General features: G+C 39.9%; 1 protein-coding gene across 1 annotated transcript in view; it reads left to right on the plus strand.

The window, feature by feature from the left end:
• The first annotated feature begins 7,887 nt into the window (after positions 1-7,887).
• The window catches only part of LOC139165478 (solute carrier family 2, facilitated glucose transporter member 5-like), a 21,695-nt gene continuing 10,524 nt past the window's right edge, over positions 7,888-19,058 (plus strand). Inside the window, exons 1-6 of the mRNA XM_070748654.1 lie at positions 7,888-7,914; positions 8,870-8,965; positions 12,516-12,667; positions 14,194-14,318; positions 15,838-15,990; positions 18,435-18,591. Coding sequence (XP_070604755.1) covers positions 7,888-7,914; positions 8,870-8,965; positions 12,516-12,667; positions 14,194-14,318; positions 15,838-15,990; positions 18,435-18,591 — 710 coding nt within the window. The remainder of the gene's footprint in view (positions 7,915-8,869; positions 8,966-12,515; positions 12,668-14,193; positions 14,319-15,837; positions 15,991-18,434; positions 18,592-19,058) is intronic.

Below are 19,058 nucleotides of genomic sequence, written 5' to 3' on the forward strand. Positions count from 1 at the left end.
TTCTCTTCCTCTTTGTAAACGTCTGAAATGCGGATTTAACCATCTATTATCTGTCTCTTCTTCACTGGAGTCTGGGCTCATAGAAATGTCCTGTGACTGGCCTCCCCCTTGCTGTGCTGCCTATAAACCAGGACCTACCACTAACACTATCTGAATCAGAATCTGCAAAATCTTCAAAATCTTCAAACTGACCAGGAGTATATACAACACCTTCCTCCCTTCCTTCCTACTCTTGGCAAACAAGAGACTTTTAATTATTGAAGGACATGACCTACAATATGGGTGGCACAAGTATTTATGGTTAATGAAGATAAATTACATAGATACTTTTTTTTTTGGCTGAGATTTTTCTTTTAATTTTTTAAATATTCTACACATATGGCATTGGCATCCTTCAGTCTCAAAAGACCATGGTATCATGCTCTGGATTTTCCAGTGCACGAAGCCTGGGTAGGTTAGTATGGAGGGTAAACTGTTACCCAAGCAGCAGATTTCCCCCACTCTCCACACCTCTGAAATAATCCAGTGAAATGGCAAAGGCCAATACGATTGGTTCCAGCTACGTCACAGGAATTGTCAGAACGTGGCTGTACACAGTCACAAACTGCTTCTGGGACTTTGGCTCTGGATTTTCCCTTAAGGTTTATTCCTGAAGCCTTTTCCAATGATGGATTTAGCCACAAGGCAGTGGAGGTTTGCAGTCAGACTTTCTCTTCTCCTACTTGTTGACCAGGGCCTCTTTCGTGTCTTGCCATGCTCTCAGTGTACTACATTGCTTGCAGAGATTGCCTTCATGATCGTTGACCTATTCTAATAGGTTTCATTCATTCATTCATTCATTCATTCATTCATTCATTTAGTCCAATAAACAATAAACATTGAAGAGAAACTTATGAGTGAAGAGAATAAATATGTAGTAATATATATCAAGGAAAGGATAGAAAAAAAGATAATATTATTTTACTGGAAAAGTAGTAGATGCTTGGAACAAACCTCCAGCAGATGTGGTTGCTAAATCCACAGGAACAGAATTTAAACATGCCTGGGATAAACATATATCCATCCTAAGATAAAATACAGGAAATAGTATAAGGGCAGACTAGATGGACCAGGTGGCTTTTTCTGCCGTCGAGGATTTAACAGTTCAATATTATTTTATTTATTTATTTGTTTGTTTGTTTGTTTGTTTGTTCGTTCGTTGGTATAAGTGAGTCTTGAGTAGTTTACAAAAGGCAAGGAGGGCGGGGGCAATTCTAATCTCTGGGGGGAGTTGGTTCCAGAGAGCCGGGGCCACCACAGAGAAGGCTCTCCCCCTGGGTCCCGCCAAACGACATTGTTTAGTTGACGGGACCCGAAGAAGGCCCATTCTGTGGGACCTAACTGGTCGCTGGGATTCGTGGAGCAGAATTGAACTATGATGATTGTTCAAGCCACTCTCACTCCTACCCAGTCACATGACCATTAAGGCACACACACAATGTGGCAGTAAAAGGTTTGGCTGCCCATTACTGTGCACAACCCATTGCTCTTCACACTGCACAGTAACCAAACGTGGGAATCTCCCTGGTGTTCTTGGCACTTGCCTACCTGCCACCTACCCACCCATCCATTTCCCTTCATCTGCAAACTCTATTTCTTTCTTTCTTTCTTTCTTTCTTTCTTTCTTTCTTTCTTTCTTTCTTTCTTTCTTTCTTTCTTTCTTTCTTTCTTGATCTATCTATCTATCTATCTATCTATCTATCTATCTATCTATCTATCTATCTATCTATCTATCTATCTATTGTTAGAGTTGGAAGGGACCATGCGGGCCATCAGGTCCAACCCCCTGCCTAAGCAGGAACCCTATAGCATCCCAGCCAAATGGCAGTTCAATTTTATCTTTAAAAAATGTCCAGAGTATTGGAGTTCACAATGTCCGCTGGTAGGTTGTTCCACTGGTTGATCGTTCTGACCATCAGGAAGTTCTTCCTTATTTCCAGGTTGAATCTCTCCTTGGTCAGCTTCCAGCCGTTGTTCCTCATCTGGCCCTCCGGTGCCCTGGAGAATAAAGTGATCCCCTCCTCTCTGTGGCAACCCCTCGTATACCTGTAGACTGCTATCATGTCCGCTCTGGCCCTCCTTTTCTCTAGGCTATCCATGCCCAGTTCCCGCAGTCTGTCTTCATAAGTCTTGGTTTCCAATCCCTTAATCATCTTGGTTGCTCTTTTTTGTACCTTCTCCAGAGTTTCAATGTCTCTTTTGAAGTGTGGTGACCAGAAATGAATACAGTACTCCAGGTGTGGTCAGACCAGGGCGTAGTAGAGTGGTATTAAGACTTCCCTGGTCTTGGAGTGTATTCCCCTGTTGATGCAGCTCAGGATTGTATTGGCTTTTTTGGTTGCTGCTGCACATTGTTGGCTCATGTTTAGTTGATTGTCCACCAAGACTCCGAGGTCTCTTTTGAAGTCATTACTGCTAAGAGGGGTTTCTCCCAGGTTGTATGTGTGTCCAGGGTTTTTGTTACCTAGATGAAGGACTTTGCTCTTGTCGATGTTAAACATCATTTTTTTGGTGTGGGCCCACTGTGTTAGTCTGTCTAGGTCTTTCTGTAATTTGAGCCTGTCTTCAAGGGTGTTGGCTACCCCCGCCAGCTTGGTGTTGTCTGCGAATTTGATTAGTTGCCCTTCTATTCCCTCGTCCAAGTCATTGATGAAAATGTTGAAGAGCACAGGGCCCAGGACAGACCCCTGTGGTATCCCACTGCCTACTTTCTTCCATGGATTTTTAACCCCACCACCACCCTTTTTCCTTCTAGCCATAGCTTTGGCGTGTGCCCAAAGCCTGCACCCATCCTGTTCCCTTTTCCACAGTGTTCCCCTTGTTACCTGCTGAACTCCCACCAACTCTCCCTGTCCATACCGATGGCCTTGCGACTCTTAATCGAGGGGGATGACAGGTGGGGAGTGGGATAAGTGAGACACGCATCTTATCTGACTTCCAGTTCAATCATATTTTTTGCCAAGGTAACTTTGGGTGACTTACAAATTCTATTGCAATTGGTGGTCTTAAGGCTTGATAAAATAATAATAATAATACACAGCTAAAGTCAGACTCTGTTCCGTTACAACAGTTGGATTTTATTCTGAATTCCCCTATTGGTGATCAATTATTTCTGGCAACTCATCTAAATTATTCCAAGGAGATCTTAGTGGAGTAATCTTTTTCCTGGGCAATAATAATAATAATAATAATAATAATAATAATAATAATAATAATAATAATAACAACAATATGTCAGTACAACACAGCAAACGAGATCACTATGCTGGATTTCGTATTTCATCACCAGTCGGGCGCTTCCCAAGCACCTAGGACTGCGTGATGTAGCGTCGAATTATGTTTACCAATCCCAGTAAAGTGGCCTTTTGCAATTGACAGATGGAGATTTTGTCAATTCCGATGGTTTTCAAATGTCCGCTGAGATCCTTTGGCACTGGGCCCAGCGTGCCAAGTACGACTGGGACCACTTTCACTGGCTTATGCCAGAGTTGTTGCAGCTCGATTTTTAGATCTTCGTATTTCACTAATTTCTCTAGCTGCTTCTCCTCAATTCTGCTGTCTCCTTGGATTGCAATGTCGATGATCCATACTTTCTTTTTCTCCACGATCACAATGTCTGGTGTATATTATTATTATTATTATTATTATTATTATTATTATTATTATTATTATTACTATTATTGTTATCATTATCATTATCATCACCATCACCATCACCATCCTCCTCCTCCTTCTCCTCCTCATTATTATTATTATTATTATTATTATTATTATTATTATTATTATTTATTAGATTTGTATGCTGCCCTTGTATGCAGCCATTTAAGGCTGTTTTCTACTCCCAACTGTCCACAAGTCTTTCCGGAATTTTGTGACTGCTCTTATCTGATTGGCTCCTGAGCAAATGTTAGAATTCCTGAGCAAATGTTAGAATGCCTTTTGTTTCAAAGACAATCTATGGGGCTTATCTTTATCTTGTCTCCCAGTCAATGACACAAGGAACGGATGGTAAGTCTAGGTATTTGACCTGTTCACTTCAGTGTGCTTCTCTGGAAGCTAAAAGCAATTTAGCGGGTTGTCTTAAGATTAATTCCATGGCTTTAGATCATTATATGTGTTATTTATTTACATGTATATGGAGTTCTTCGATCATCCAGGTCGTGGTTGTCCCAAAGGTGCGTTTTTTGTCAAGAGGAAACTGGATTTTCTGGTTTTCTTTGAAGATTCTTCTCGGATGAAAAGCAAAATGTCTTCAAAGAACAAGTTTCTGCTTTGGAATAAACAAATAAACAAATAATAGTAGAGATAGAGGTCATGTAGAGGTTGTGTTCTGTCGGGCTCTCTGGTAGAATCCTCCCAAAAATTCACAGGTACAAATTTCAGACACACACACACACACGTTTGAAAATTCAAAACAATGTTCTTTATAATGAAAATTCACTTAAACCAAGCCCTCTTTTGGTATAGCAAAGAGCACTCGTCTCCAAACAAACTGGTAATTTGTACAAGTCCCTTATCAGTTCTGTGATACTTAGCTTGCAGCTGTGAGGCAATTCACAGTCCTTCTTTCACAAAGCGAAACACACTTTGCTCTGGTTTAGTTTCAAAGCAGGGAAAAATCAGCACACAAAAGGTCAAAGTCAGTAAAGCAGTCACGAAACACAACGATCAGATAATCCTCCACAATGGCCAAACCCACAGGCTGCTATTTATAGCAGCCTCACTAATTACCACAGCCCCACCCAACCACAGGTGGCCTCATTTTCTTTGATAATAATCTCTCAGTTGTTGCTGCTTATGCATCGCTCTCCACATGCGTGGCTGTATCATTAACTCTTGTTCCGAATCCAAGGAGGAGGTAGATAATTGATCTCCTTCTGTGCTGTCTGCCACACTCTCCTCCTCCCTGTCACTCATGTCATCTTGGTCAGAGTAGCCGTCATCATCAGATTCCACCGGGGGCAAAACAGGCCTGCAGCATGTGGATGTCTCCCCCACATCCACAGTCCTTGGGGCAGGAGCACGGCCAGAGCTAACCACAACAGGTTGTGTGCAGCAAACTGCTTGCCTCAAGCAGGCCCCACATACCTACATGATCTCACCCAGTTCACATCGCCAGGATGATTGAATACACTCAAAACCGTAGAAATGTTTAGGCAAAATCCATCCATATTTCCACTTCTTACAATACTAGACAACGCAGTACCAACAGTAGAGACCTTCAAGTTTCTATGTTCCACTATATTGCAAAATCTAAATTGATACCTAACATCAAATATGTCATTAAAAAAAGCACAACAAAGAATATTCTTTAAAATAATTTTTTTAAAGACTTAATGGAACTGAAGAAACAAAACCAGGAAGCTCAAAACTGCCCAAGGATCTGCTGATAAGTTCTACAGAGGAATTATTGAGTCTGATGTCTGCATCTCTATAACTGCCTGATTTGGTTCTGCAACCCAACAAGACAGACACAGACTTCAGAGAATAATTAGAACTGCAGAAAAAACGATTGCTACCAACTTGCTTTCCATTAAGAACCTATATACTGCACGAGTCAAAAAGAGACTGTGAAAGTATTTACAGACACCTCACATCCTGGACACAGACTGCTTCAACTCCTACCCTCAAAATGATGTTATAGAGCACTGCAAACCAGAGTAACTAGACACAAGAACAGTTTTTCCCCGAACACCATCAATACCTCAACAATGTCAAACTATTTACTAAGATTGCACTACTATTGATCTTTTCATTGTGTCCATCACCAATCTCCTCCCACAACTGACTGTATGACTGTAACTTTGTTGCTTATATCCTTACAATTTGTTTGTTTGTTTGTTTGTTTATTTAATTTTTATGCCGCCCTTCTCCTTAGACTCAGGGTGGCTTACAACATGTTAGCAATACAAATCTAGTAATTTGGGGACAAATTACTTCAGAATGCTCTTCAAAGGTGGCTCCATGTAGAGAACATTGCAGTAGTCAAACCTCGAGGTGATAAGGGCATGAGTGACTGTGAGTAGACACTCCCTGTCCAGATAGGCCGCAACTGGTGCACCAGACGAACCTGAATGAACGTCCATCTTGCCACAGCTGAAGGATGATGGTCTAAGGTCAACTGTGGATCGAGAAGGATGTCCAAGCTGTGGACCATCTCTGAGGGGGGCAAAAGCACTCCCCCGAGTGATGGATGGACAGATGGAATTGTCCATGGGAGGCAAAACCCACAGCCACTCCATCTTGTCAATGTTGAGTCTGAACCCTAACAGCCTCCAGACACTGGCACATTACTCCCACTGTGCTGAGTGGACACAGGGTGGAAATGTATAGCTGAGTGTCATCAGAACACTAATGGTAATCACCCCTTGCTCTCAGATTTTGCAGTTTCATGTAGATATGAGTCTTTCCTGATACGTTTTATGCTTAAGACCTTCCACCATTCTTGTAGCCCGTCTTTGGACCCGTCCAATTTTGTCAATATCTTTTTGTAGGTGAGGTCTCCAGGACTGAACACAGTACTGTATTCCAAATGTGGTCTCACCAGCGCTCTATATAGCAGGATCATAATCTCCCTCTTCTTGCTTGTTATAACTCTAGCTATGCAGCCAAGCATCCTACTTGCTTTCCCTACTGCCTGACTGCAAGAAGTCGAATGAATGAACGAATAAATAAATATTAAATAAATAAATAAATAAATAAACAAACAAACACACACACATACTTTATAAGTAACTCAAGGTAGTGAACATATACTGTATAATACTCATATTTTTCCCCACAACCACCACCATTTGTGAGGTGAGTTGAGCTGAGAGAGAATGACTGGCCCAGAGTTACCTAGCTGGCATTCATAGAGGACTACAACCCCTTAGTAAGGAATTAAAAAGTGACTGAAAAACATCCTAAATAAAGATAAGATGTATGTGCAATAAATGCAATTGATGAGGCCACCCAGATTGGAGAATTTGCAGGTCAGTAATCCACAGAGCAAAGAATAGAATAGGATAGGATAGAATAGAATAGAATAGAATAGAATAGAATTTTTATTGGCCAAGTGTGATTGAACACACAAGGAATTTGTCTTGGTGCATATGCTCTCAGCGTACATAAAATAAAATATACTTTTGTCAAGAATCATGTGGTACAACACTTTATGATTGTCATAGGGGTCAAATAAGCAACGAAGAAGCAATATTAATAAAAATCTTAGGATATAAGCAACAAGTTACAGTCATACAGTCAACATGGGAGGAAATCGGTGAAAGGAATGATGAGAAAAACTAGTAGAATAGAAGTGCAGATTTAGTAGAAAGTCTGACAGTGTTGAGGGAATTATTTGTTTAGTAGAGTGATGGCGTTCGGAAAAAAACTGTTCTTGTGTCTAGTTGTCTTGGTGTGCAGTGCTCTGTAGCGACGTTTTGGAGTTGAAACAATTTGTGTCCAGGATGTGAGGGGTCAGTCAATATTTTCCCCGCCCTCTTTTTGACTGGTGCAGTATACAGGTCCTCAATGGAAGGCAGGTTGGCAGCAATTGTTTTTTCTGCAGTTATGATTGTCCTCTGAAGTCTGTGTCGGTCCTGTTGGGTTGCAGCACCAAACCAGACAGTGATGGAGGTGCAGATGACAGACTCAATGATTCCTCTGTAGAACTGTATCAGCAGCTCCTTGGGCAGTTTGAGCTTCCTGAGCTGGTGCAGAAAGAACATTCTTTGTTGTGCTTTTTTGATGATGTTTTTGATGTTAGGTGATGTTAGCATGTTAGTTCCTTCTGTATAAGAATATTTCAAATGTCACTCAAGGATTCTCTCCTTTCCCAACAGGTGATCCTGATTTCTCATGAAAGACATGGCTGAACTCAAGAGTACTTGGCAGGTGGTTTGTCCAATCTGCTGGTTATGATTATTAATTATCTATCTTAATATTTATATCCAAGACGTCTGAGTTGGTATATGACAAGATTCTGTAAAATGAGATTTTAACAGTAATAGATGCATAACCTTTCATATAACCTGAAATAGGCATCACATGATCACCAAGTAGTGGATTAAAATGCCCACCTGAATATGAATGGTTCCTGAAAGTAGCTACCTTTCGCATCTCTAAAATACCATGTTACAAAAGTTTAAGATTTTACAAAGTTAGGGAAGAAAGAACATTGGACTTTTCTGGAATGAAGTATAATCTGAAGGACAGGCAGGCAGGGAAATAGAAGAGAGGGAGGGAGGGAGGGAAGGGAAGGAGGAAGGGAGGGAAAATGGAGGGAGGGAGGGAAGAGGGGGAGAGGAAGGAAGGGGAAGCAAGGAGAGAGGGAGGGAAGGAGGGAAGGAAGGAAAGAAAGAAAGAAAGAAAGAAAGAAAGAAAGAAAGAAAAAAAAAGAAAGGGAAGAGAAAGAAGAGAGGAAGGAACGGAGAGAGAGCGTGAGAGAGAGAAAGAGAGAGAAAAGAAGGAAAGAAGGAAGGAATGAGTGAAAGATGAAAGAAAGAAAGAAAAAGAAAGAAAGAAAGAAAGAAAGAAAGAGGCAGGGAGAGAGGGAGGGAGGGAAGGAGGGATGGAGGGAAGGAAGGAAGGAAAGGAAGAGAGGGAGGGAGGGAAGGAAGGAAGGAAGGAAAAAAGATTTAATGAATTTAAAACTCGTCTTATTTTTTTTTTAAAAGTAAATATAAAATTAATCTTAAGAACTAATCAACAGCCATGTCCACCCTTCCTCTGTCATGCCTCTTTAAGGTTGTCTGTCTACCTGCCCATCTCCCTGCTTTGTGTAATTCACTCTTATAACTCTTTAGCTAAATTATTGCACCTCACAAGAGCTGCTATTTCCCCCCCTTAGGGCGTGTCAAACTACTTTGTTCGCAGTGTGCTGATCTGCTATGCGATCTGTACGCATTATGGGTTCTACAGCTGGATTCTTTATTCTCCAGAAGTGGTAAGAAAAGCATCTTGAAAAACCAATACTGTGTTAAAGAAGGCATTGTTGTTAAACAATATCAGGGGAAGTCGGAGGCCTCCCGTTTTTTTCCCCTCCTCCCTCTGCTGTTAGGCCACACTCTGAGGGGAGCCCAAAAGGAAAAAGAAAGGCCAAGTGGGCCAAACAGGGAGTTGGGGACCTGCATTTCAGCCTGGCTGCATTTCATTCTGCTGTGTTGGAAGAGAGTAGCTCCCTTGGTGTCCAACAGAGAGGGAAGGGCAGGTGGGTGGGTGGAGAGCTTTGGCAAGGATCTACTTGGAACCATTTAATTGTTTTGTTTTGTTTTGTTTTGTTTTGTTTTGATTTGATTTGATTTGATTTGATTTGATTTGATTTGATTTGATTTGATTTGATTTGATTTGATTTGATTTGATTTGATTTGATTTGATTTGATTTGATTTGATTTGATTTGATTTGATTTGATTTGATTTGATTTGATTTGATTTGATTTGATTTGATTTGATTTGATTTGATTTGATTTGATTTGATTTGATTTGATTTGATTTGATTTGATTTGATTTGATTTGATTTGATTTGATTTGATTTGATTTGATTTGATTTGATTTGATTTGATTTTATTTTATTTTATTTTATTTTATTTTATTTTATTTTATTTTATTTTATTTTATTTTATTTTATTTTATTTTATTTTATTTTATTTTATTTTATTTTATTTTATTTTATTTTATTTTATTTTATTTTATTTTATTTTATTTTATTTTATTTTATTTTATTTTATTTTATTTTATTTTATTTTATTTTATTTTATTTTATTTTTATTTTTATTTTTATTTTTATTTTTATTTTTATTTTTATTTTTATTTATTTATATATTTGTTTGTCTGTCTGTCTGTCTGTCTGTCTGTCTGTCTGTCTGTCTATCTATCTATCTATCTATCTATCTATCTATCTATCTATCTATCTATCTATCTATCTATCTATTTATTATGACGCCCTTCTCCTAGACTCAACATGTTAGCAATAGCACTTTTTAATGGAGCCACCATATTGCCCCCACAATCCGGGTCCTCTTTTTACCCACCCAAGGATGGAAGGCTGAGTCAACCTTGAGCCGGTGATGAGATTTGAACCGCTGACCTTCAGATTTACAGTCAGCTTCAGTGACCTGCAGTACAGCACTCTACCTGCTGCACCACCCCGGCTCCAACCCCAACCATCCTCGTTGCATCTGTGAAAATGTCACAGGGGGAGGGGAAGCAAATCCTGGTTCCTCCACATTCCAAACAAGAGGACAGCAATGCTCGGGGCCGCTTCCTCCAACGTGGGCCGCGTTCTGCTGTCTCACCCGCTGGATGTAGAAGCCCTTCGGTCGACAAGCTCCTCTCCATTGCCTCACTCGCTAATGCCCACGGAAATTATAGTAAATCCACAGTCACTGAATTTAAACATGCCTGGGATAAACATATATCCATCCTAAGATAAAATACAAGAAATAGTATAAGGGCAGACTAGATGGACCATGAGGTCTTTTTCTGCCGCCAATCTTCTATGTTTCTATGTTTCTATGATGTGACTATCTGTGACAAAAAAACTTCTACTGAACCATTTTCCGAGGTGTCGCTGCACTGCCGAACCATCCAGGTGATGTAATCAAGCCTGTGACCGATGCTGCCTCGTGCTTCACCTTGTCCTTTCCTGCATCTCAAATGAACCATGACTTTCTCCCAATCCAGCCCGATCCAGTTCTGTGCTGCTGATGATGTGAACTTCCCTCCCAAATGGCCCTATGGGTGGTTTATTGTCCGCCATGCCAGAGGCGACACCAACTCAGCAAACCCGAGCTGGAGATAGCAGTGGCAACGGCGGCATTTGGCTGCAGTATCGGCTCTCCTTTTTTTCCCCTGCTCCTGCTGCTGCTTTCTATATTCCTCTCTTCTTTCCTCTGTCCTCTTTCCTGGCCTCAAGAGGTGGCTGCGTGAGGCTGGAGGGGAGCCAGGCAGTGAGCTGGGCAGGAGAGAGGGAAACTCGTCCGAGTGCAGGAAGAAGGAAAGAGGAAAAAAGCGAGGAGTGCAGATGGCAGCAGTAGCAGCAGCAGGAGGGGAAAAAAGCTGAGACCAATAATCCCGGAAGTGACTTCTGTCAGTCAGCTGAAACTGCGCACACAGCTTCATTTCCACCAGTGGAACGGTTTTCCACCCTGTGGTGCCTGCTGCCCACCCCTGCCCACAGGGCCACCCTGGAAATAGCAAAGGACAGGCTCGTGGTATCTTGCCAGTGAAAATGGAGCTCTGTTTTCATAGGCAGAGGCTTACAGGAGGACATTGCGGCCAAAAGTGGAGCTTGGGAGCCCATTTTCTCTAGTAGGTGTTGTGGTTAGCTCTGGCCCAGCTCTTGCCCCAAGGACTGTGGATGTGGGGGAGACATCCACATGCTGCAGGCCTGTTTTGCCCCCAGTGCAATCTGCTGATGAAGGCTCCTCTGACCAAGAAGACATGAGTGACAGGGAGGAGGAGAGTGGGGCAGACAGCTCAGAAGGAGATCAATTATCTAGCTCCTCCTTGGATTCAGAGCAAGAGTTAATGATACAGCCACGCATGCGGAGAGCGATGCATAGGCAGCAACAACTGAGAGATTATTATCAAAGAAAATGAGGCCACTTGTGGTTGGGTGGGGCTGTGGTAATTAGTGAGGCTGCTATAAAGAGCAGCCTGTGGGTTTGGCCATTGTGGAGGATTATCTAATCGTTGTGTTTCGTGCCTGCCTTGCTGACTTCGACCTTGGTGTGTTGCTTTTTCCCCGCTTTGAAACTAATCCAGAGCAAAGTGTGTTTCACTTTGTGAAAGAAGAAGGACTGTGAATTACCTCACAGCTGCAATCTAAGTATCACAGAACTGATAAGGGACTTGTACAAATTACCAGTTTGTTTGGAGATGAGTGCTCTTTGCTATACAAAAAGAGGGCTTAGGTTAAGGGAATTTTCATTGTAAAAAACATTGTTTTGAATTTTCAAACATGTGCATGTCTGAAATTTGTACCTGTGAATTTTTGGGAGGAGTCTATCAGAGAGTCCGACAGAACAGTAGGGAACTCAGGTCGCATAGGCATCCTTGACACATGAGGTCAAACTGAATGCACCCACCCTGGTCATGCCCACTCCAGCCCCCCATCACAACCCTGATGTATTGCTGAATGAAATCAAGTTTGACACCCCTGGTCTACAGTTATCCAGATGTTTTATTGCTCTCAAGACTTCATTTGAGCAGTTTTTTTGTTTATATTAAAGTCAGTTTCTGATGACTTCATTGATGCTTCTCACAAGTCTACGGAGAGGGGCGGCATACAAATCTAATAACTAACTAAATAAATAAATAGGATTAAGAACTATACTAACATTTTGCCTTTGCATTCTTCTGGGACCTTTTTCAATTTTCTCATCTAGTTTACACTCCCAGTTTGTCCAGGAGAAATCTGACTCAATGCTAATTTTACTGAGATAAGTAATTTTAGGAAAACTTCTAAGAACCAATCTCTGTCCTTCTTCCCTTAGCTCCTTGTTTTCTTTTATAATGTGTCAAATCCAAACCAGTTGATTGACCAAGCTACTCAGTTGTCCTTCTTGAAAATTGCCATTGACTTATTCCCAGTTGGAGCCTTAGTAGGATCACTTTTGTCTGGTTATATGGCAGACAGATTTGGCAGGTAGGTGGGACATCACTCTCAATACGGGGATACAGTATCATCCAATTGGAGAAATAATGTCCTTGTTTTCAAACCTTTGCAACCAGCAATGAATAATTGGAAGAAAAACAATGCTGGAACAAAGAAACATATCATCACGGGGAAAATACAGTAGTACCTCTAGATACGAGCTGCTCTACATGCGAGTATTTCAAGATACGAGCCACGAGGGGAGAGACATTTCTGTTCTATTCACGAGCTCAAATTCGGGATACAAGCCGAGTGTCCACTAGGTGGCGCAAGAATCCTTGCTTTTGGTTATCTCGGAGGGGAAAAACAACTTGTTCCAGATACAAGTTGCCTTGAGATACAAACTCCCTTATGGAACGAATTATGCTCGTATCTAGGGGTACTACTGTATATATTAATGTATGTATTATACATAAAAATGTATTAATGTATTAAAAAGATTCCTTAACTGTGACTATTGTAATGCTACTTTTTCTAGAATTTGTGGCATAATCCAATCGGAGAAACAATCTCCTTGTTTTCAAAACTTTTCTCTTCCTTGCAACCGGCAATGAATAATTTGAAGAAGAACAATGCTGGAGCAAAGAAACATATCACCACGGGCAGGGGTGGATTACTATTACCACCACTACCGCTGCATTGTGTGCTCAGTTTCATTTAGCTTGTGTGCATGCGTGTCCCAGCATGTTTTTGATTCTATGCATGTTCTACACACGCATATATGAGATTTCAGTGACTTTTTTTTTTGCTTCCGTGCATGCAACAATTACATCCTTGTTTTTATTCATCCTTGTTTTTATAATCAAACAACTAGTTTTATGCAAGAAATCCATTATATAAAAACAAGGATGTAATTTGGAACTTGCAGCCTAGACTATATATAAAGCAAACATAGTAGCAAACAGCTGGGGGTGGGGGCTTTTCTGAGCAAAATAAATAAAAATTAATTTTTATTTCATTTTTCATTTATTTATGATCAAGCATGTTCACATATAGTTTACTAATGCAATAGGTATTCGAAAAAACACTTACAGTAGCTAAAATCAAAATTTTTAAAGTCCTGATCCAAAAAGACCTGGGAACAGTACAAGTGTATACTAATAACAATAACAATAACAACAACAATAATAACAATAACAATAACAATAACAATAACAATAACAATAACAATAACATATTAGATTTGTATGCCGCCCCTCTCCGCGGAATCTAATATATTATTATTGTTATTATTATTATTATTATTATTATTATTATTATTATTATTATTATTGTAGTCATTATATCAGTATAGTCATTGTGCCAAGCAAAAACTAAACAACAAAACAACAACAAAAAACCACTCATAGAAAGAACCCCTAAAATGAGACAAAGTCATGCAATTTCAAGTTTCAGATATGCAGGGAAATTTTTTTACAGGGTCTCAAATTTCGTTTCGGGTCTAAAAAGACCCAAAGAGAATAGCAGGGTTAATTTTATTTTTCACTTTGTTACCCATTTTTTCTCTTTTTGTTTAGGAAAAGGTCCATGATGATAATTAATTTTTTGTCCATAATCTCGATCATCCTTTTTTCTTGTGATTTGATTATATGTGCCTATGAACTCACCATTTGTGCACATTTGCTTGCTGGGATATGTGTAGGTGAGTAGAGTCATGATTGTTTTGCTTTTGATTAAAGGCTTGTAGACTAAAATCTATGAAGAATGGGCTTCCGGTTCCTGGTTGTAGTGACATCAGTAGCAGGGATCACAGCTCTGCGATCCCGCGCTGAACTCTTTTTCTTGGAGAGTCTCCTAAAGGACCAATATACATTATTATATGATGGATGTTATTGTATATTTGTTTATATACATATGATGAAGGTGATGATGTTTGTTTTTATGTTAAAAATTTGGACACCTAGAAAGCACACTCCTCAAGATATAAAAGAAATGTATGACCAACAATAAAGGTAGACTAGTACATGAATATAAATTAGAATTGTTGATTATTTACCCATTGGGTTCTTGGTTCAGTTTCATCTACTTTTTGGTCATCCACCAATTATCCACAGGCCTTTGGTAGAATAATGAGAATCAACCCTGTCCTAAGATACAGTGGTACCTCTACTTACGAACTTAATTCGTTCATTGACTAGGTTCTTAAATAGAAACATTTGTAAGAAGAAGCAATTTTATCCCATAGGAATCAATGTAAAAGCAAATAATGTGTGCGATTGGGAAAGCACAGGGAGGGTGGAGGCCCTGTTTCCTCCCAGGAGATTTCTAGAAAGTCCCCATGGAAGCTTCTCCCTGCCTTTTCCGGCCCTGTTTCCTCCCAGGAGATTCATAGAGAGGCCCCACAGAGGCTTCTCCCCACCTTTTCCAGCCCTGTTTCATCCCGGGAGATTCCAAGAGAGGCCCCACAGAGGCTTCTCTCTGCCTTTTCCAGCCCTGTTTCATCCCGGGAGATTCCAAGAGAGGCCACACAGAGGCTTCTCTCTGCCTTTTCCAGCCTGTTTCCTCCCAGAAGATTCCTAAAGAGGCCCCATGGAGGCTTCTCCCTACCTTTTCCGGTTATAGTTTCGGAGGCTCGAGTTTGTAAGAGGAAAATGGTTCTTGAGAAGAGGCAAAAACAACCTTGAACATCTGGTTCTTATCTAGAAAAGTTCATAAGTAGAGGCATTTGTAGGTTAGAGGTACCACTGCATAGGTCTATTTCAGCTATGTAGCTCTCATCAGCTAGCCATACCCTTCTGGGATTCAAACTCAGATAATGATCTCCCCAAAGACTGTATAGGGCAGAATGATATTTTGGAAAGTTTTATGTAGAATGGATTGGGGTGAAGAGCAATGATTGTATCTGATTGTATCTGATTTAGGATGCTATTTTGTTCCTTTATATGTTTTAAGGTGCCCCAAGTCCTTGGAGTGGGGCGACAAATGAATGAATGAATGAATGAATGAATGAATGAATGAATAAATGAATAAATAAATAAATGAATAAATGAATAAATGAATAAATGAATGAATAGAATGAATGAATGAATAGAATGAATGAATGAATGAATGAATGAATGAATGAATGAGTAAGTAAGTAAGTTTCTAATGCTCTCATAATTTATTTTTCAACATTATGTCCCATGTATATCCGAATTATTTTTAATTTATCTTCTATCCAGGTATAAACCTCTGCCTTCTATACATATACCTCTTTGAGATTTCTCCCAGACTTATAAGGGGAGGCATTATCATGCTAACAAACTTCTTTGTAAAGCTGGGCAACGTGATTGCTCAGATACTGACCATTCCTTCACTCATAGACTACCGGAGAGGTATGTGGTTTTAAGTATGTCCTTGTATGTCCCTATACATCATAAACATTAAAACTAACAAAGAAAAAATATAGAAATAATACCAATTGAACAAAATATTTGTAATTCAGATCTTCTTTGAACTGGTTGGTTTTCTTGCAGACATTTCATTACCCAACTACTTCACATTATCAGTGCTAATGATTAACATAGATGATGCTAGCTAATTGGGTAAAGAAACATAGAAACATAGAAACATAGAAACATAGAAACATAGAAACATAGAAACATAGAAACATAGAAACATAGAAACATAGAAACATAGAAACATAGAAACATAGAAACATAGAAACATAGAAACATAGAAACATAGAAACATAGAAACATAGAAACATAGAAACATAGAAACATAGAAACATAGAAACATAGAAACATAGAAACATAGAAACATAGAAACATAGAAACATAGAAACATAGAAGTCTGATGGCAGAAGAAGACCTCATGGTCCCTCTAGTCTGCCCTTATACTATTTTCTGTATTTTTATCTTAGAATGGATCTATGTTTATCCCAGGCAAGTTTAAATTCAGTTACTGTGGATTTATCTACCACGTCTGCTGGAAGTTTGTTCCAAGGATCTACTACTCTTTCAGTAAAATAATATTTTCTCATGTTGCTTTTGATCTCTCCCCCAACTAACTTCAGATTGTGTCCCCTTGTTCTTGTGTTCACTTTCCTATTAAAAACACTTCCCTCCTGAACCTTATTTAACCCTTTAACATATTTAAATGTTTCAATCATGTCCCCCCTTTTCCTTCTGTCCTCCAGACTATACAGATTGAGTTCATTAAGTCTTTCCTGATACGTTTTATGCTTAAGACCTTCCACCATTCTTGTAGCCCGTCTTTGGACCCGTTCAATTTTGTCAATATCTTTTTGTAGGTGAGGTCTCCAGAACTGAACACAGTATTCCAAATGTGGTCTTACCAGCGCTCTATACAGTGTGATCGCAATCTCCCTCTTCCTGCTTGTTATACCTCTAGCTATGCAGCCAAGCATCCTACTTGCTTTCCCTACCGCCTGACTGCACTGTTCACCCATTTTGAGACTGTCAGAAATCACTACCCCTAAATCCTTCTCTTCTGACGCTTTTGCTAACACAGAACTGCCAATACAATACTCAGATTGAGGATTCAGTTGAATGAAATTCAGTTCAGTTCAATGTCACTTTTGTTGGGGGCGCCAGACAAAACAGGCTTCTGAGATCCATTTTAAGCTGCAATGTCCTCCTATAACCCTCTGCAATGGTCCTCCTGAGCTCTGTTTTCACTAACAGAGGCACCACAGGCCTGTCATATGTTGCTTCCAGGCTGGGCCTGATCTAAAACCCTATGGGCCAGATCCGAACTCTAGGCCCTCAGATTGACAGCCGCATTTAGAGTGTCCCCCTATTTTAAACATGAGCTAACTACACGGCATTGGACCAGAATACTTGGGGACCACCTTCTGCCGCATGTGTCCCAGTGACAGGTAATGTCCCAGAGTTGGCCTTCTTCAGGTTCCGTCAACTAGAGGATGTCATTTGGCGGGACCTAGGGGAAGAGCCTTCACTGTAGGGGCCCCAGTCCTCTGGAATCAGCTCCCCCCAGAGATTCATGCTCCCCCCACCATCCTTGCTTTCGGCAAGAATCTAAAGACTCATTTATCCTCCAGGCTTGGGGCCACTAGATACTGCCCTTTACCATTTGTTGGGGGGTCAGGGGAAAGGGAGGGTCTTGCCTTCTCTTTGTGCTCAAGATCCCCATGGACAATTGGTGGGCCACTGTGTGACACAGAATGCTGGAGTCGATGGGCTTTGGCCTGATTCAGCATGGCCCTTCTTATGTTCTTAAGCCCCCTGGCCTACAAATGTATTTTGAGCTAGTTGACTGAATGGGAATGAGGATCTTTTAATTGGTTTTAGGTTTTTTTAGATTGTTAATTTAAATTAATTAGATTTAGGATGCTATTTTGTTCCTTTATATGTTGTAAGGCACCCCGAGGCCTTGGAGAGGGGTGACAAATAAATGAATGAATGAATGAATGAATGAATAAATGAATGAATGAATGAATGAATGAATATAATGAATGAATGAATGAATATAATGAATGAATGAATGAATATAATGAATGAATGTAATGAATGAATGAATGAATATAATGAATGAATGAATAAATAAATATAATGAATGAATGAATGAATATAATGAATGAATGAATGAGTAAGTAAGTAAGTAAGTAAGTTAGTAAGTAAGTAAGTAAGTAAGTAAGTAAGTAAGTAAGTAAGTAAGTGGCAGGCAGCATATTATAAATATGTGCTTTCTTGTATTTGAAAAAGATGGATGTACGTAGACTATACTTGAAAACTCCATCGATTAATAGCCAATCATAGGTAATTCAATGTTATTGTTTTTTCCTCTTGTGCAGGCTGGTATGTAGTAATATTTTTGACTGGGATATTTCCTGTGACTTTGATCTTCCTGCTATCGATATTACCTGAAAGTCCTAGATATCTATTGGTCCAAAAGGAAGATGAAGAGAAAGCAAAGAAAGGTAAAATTACTCTAAAATGTACTGAAAAGAAGTAAGAGCCAAAAAGCCAACACAGTTCTAGACTGCATACACAAAGGGATAGAACCAAGATCACATGAATTATTAATACCACTTTATCATGCCTTGGTAAGGCCACCGTTGGAATACTGCATCTAGTTTTGTTCACCATGATGCAAAAAGCATGTTGAGACTCTATAAAGAATGTAGAGAAGAGCTGGAAAAATGATTTGGGGACTGGAAGCTAAATACAGTATATGAAGAATGGTTGCGGGAATTGGATATGTTTAATGAAAAGATTAGGTCTGACATCATAGCAGTGTTCCCATATCTCAGAGGCTGCCATAGAGAAGAGGGAGTCAAACTATTCTCCAAAGTACCTTAGGGTAGAAGAAGAAGCAATGGATAGAGATACATCAACAAGAGAAGCAACTCAGAGAAATTCCCTGACAGTTAGCACAATTAATCAGTGGAACAATTCGCTTCCAGAAGTTGTGAATG

This window comes from Erythrolamprus reginae, chromosome 3 (genome assembly GCF_031021105.1).
Source record: "Erythrolamprus reginae isolate rEryReg1 chromosome 3, rEryReg1.hap1, whole genome shotgun sequence".
Lineage (NCBI taxonomy): Eukaryota > Metazoa > Chordata > Lepidosauria > Squamata > Dipsadidae > Erythrolamprus > Erythrolamprus reginae.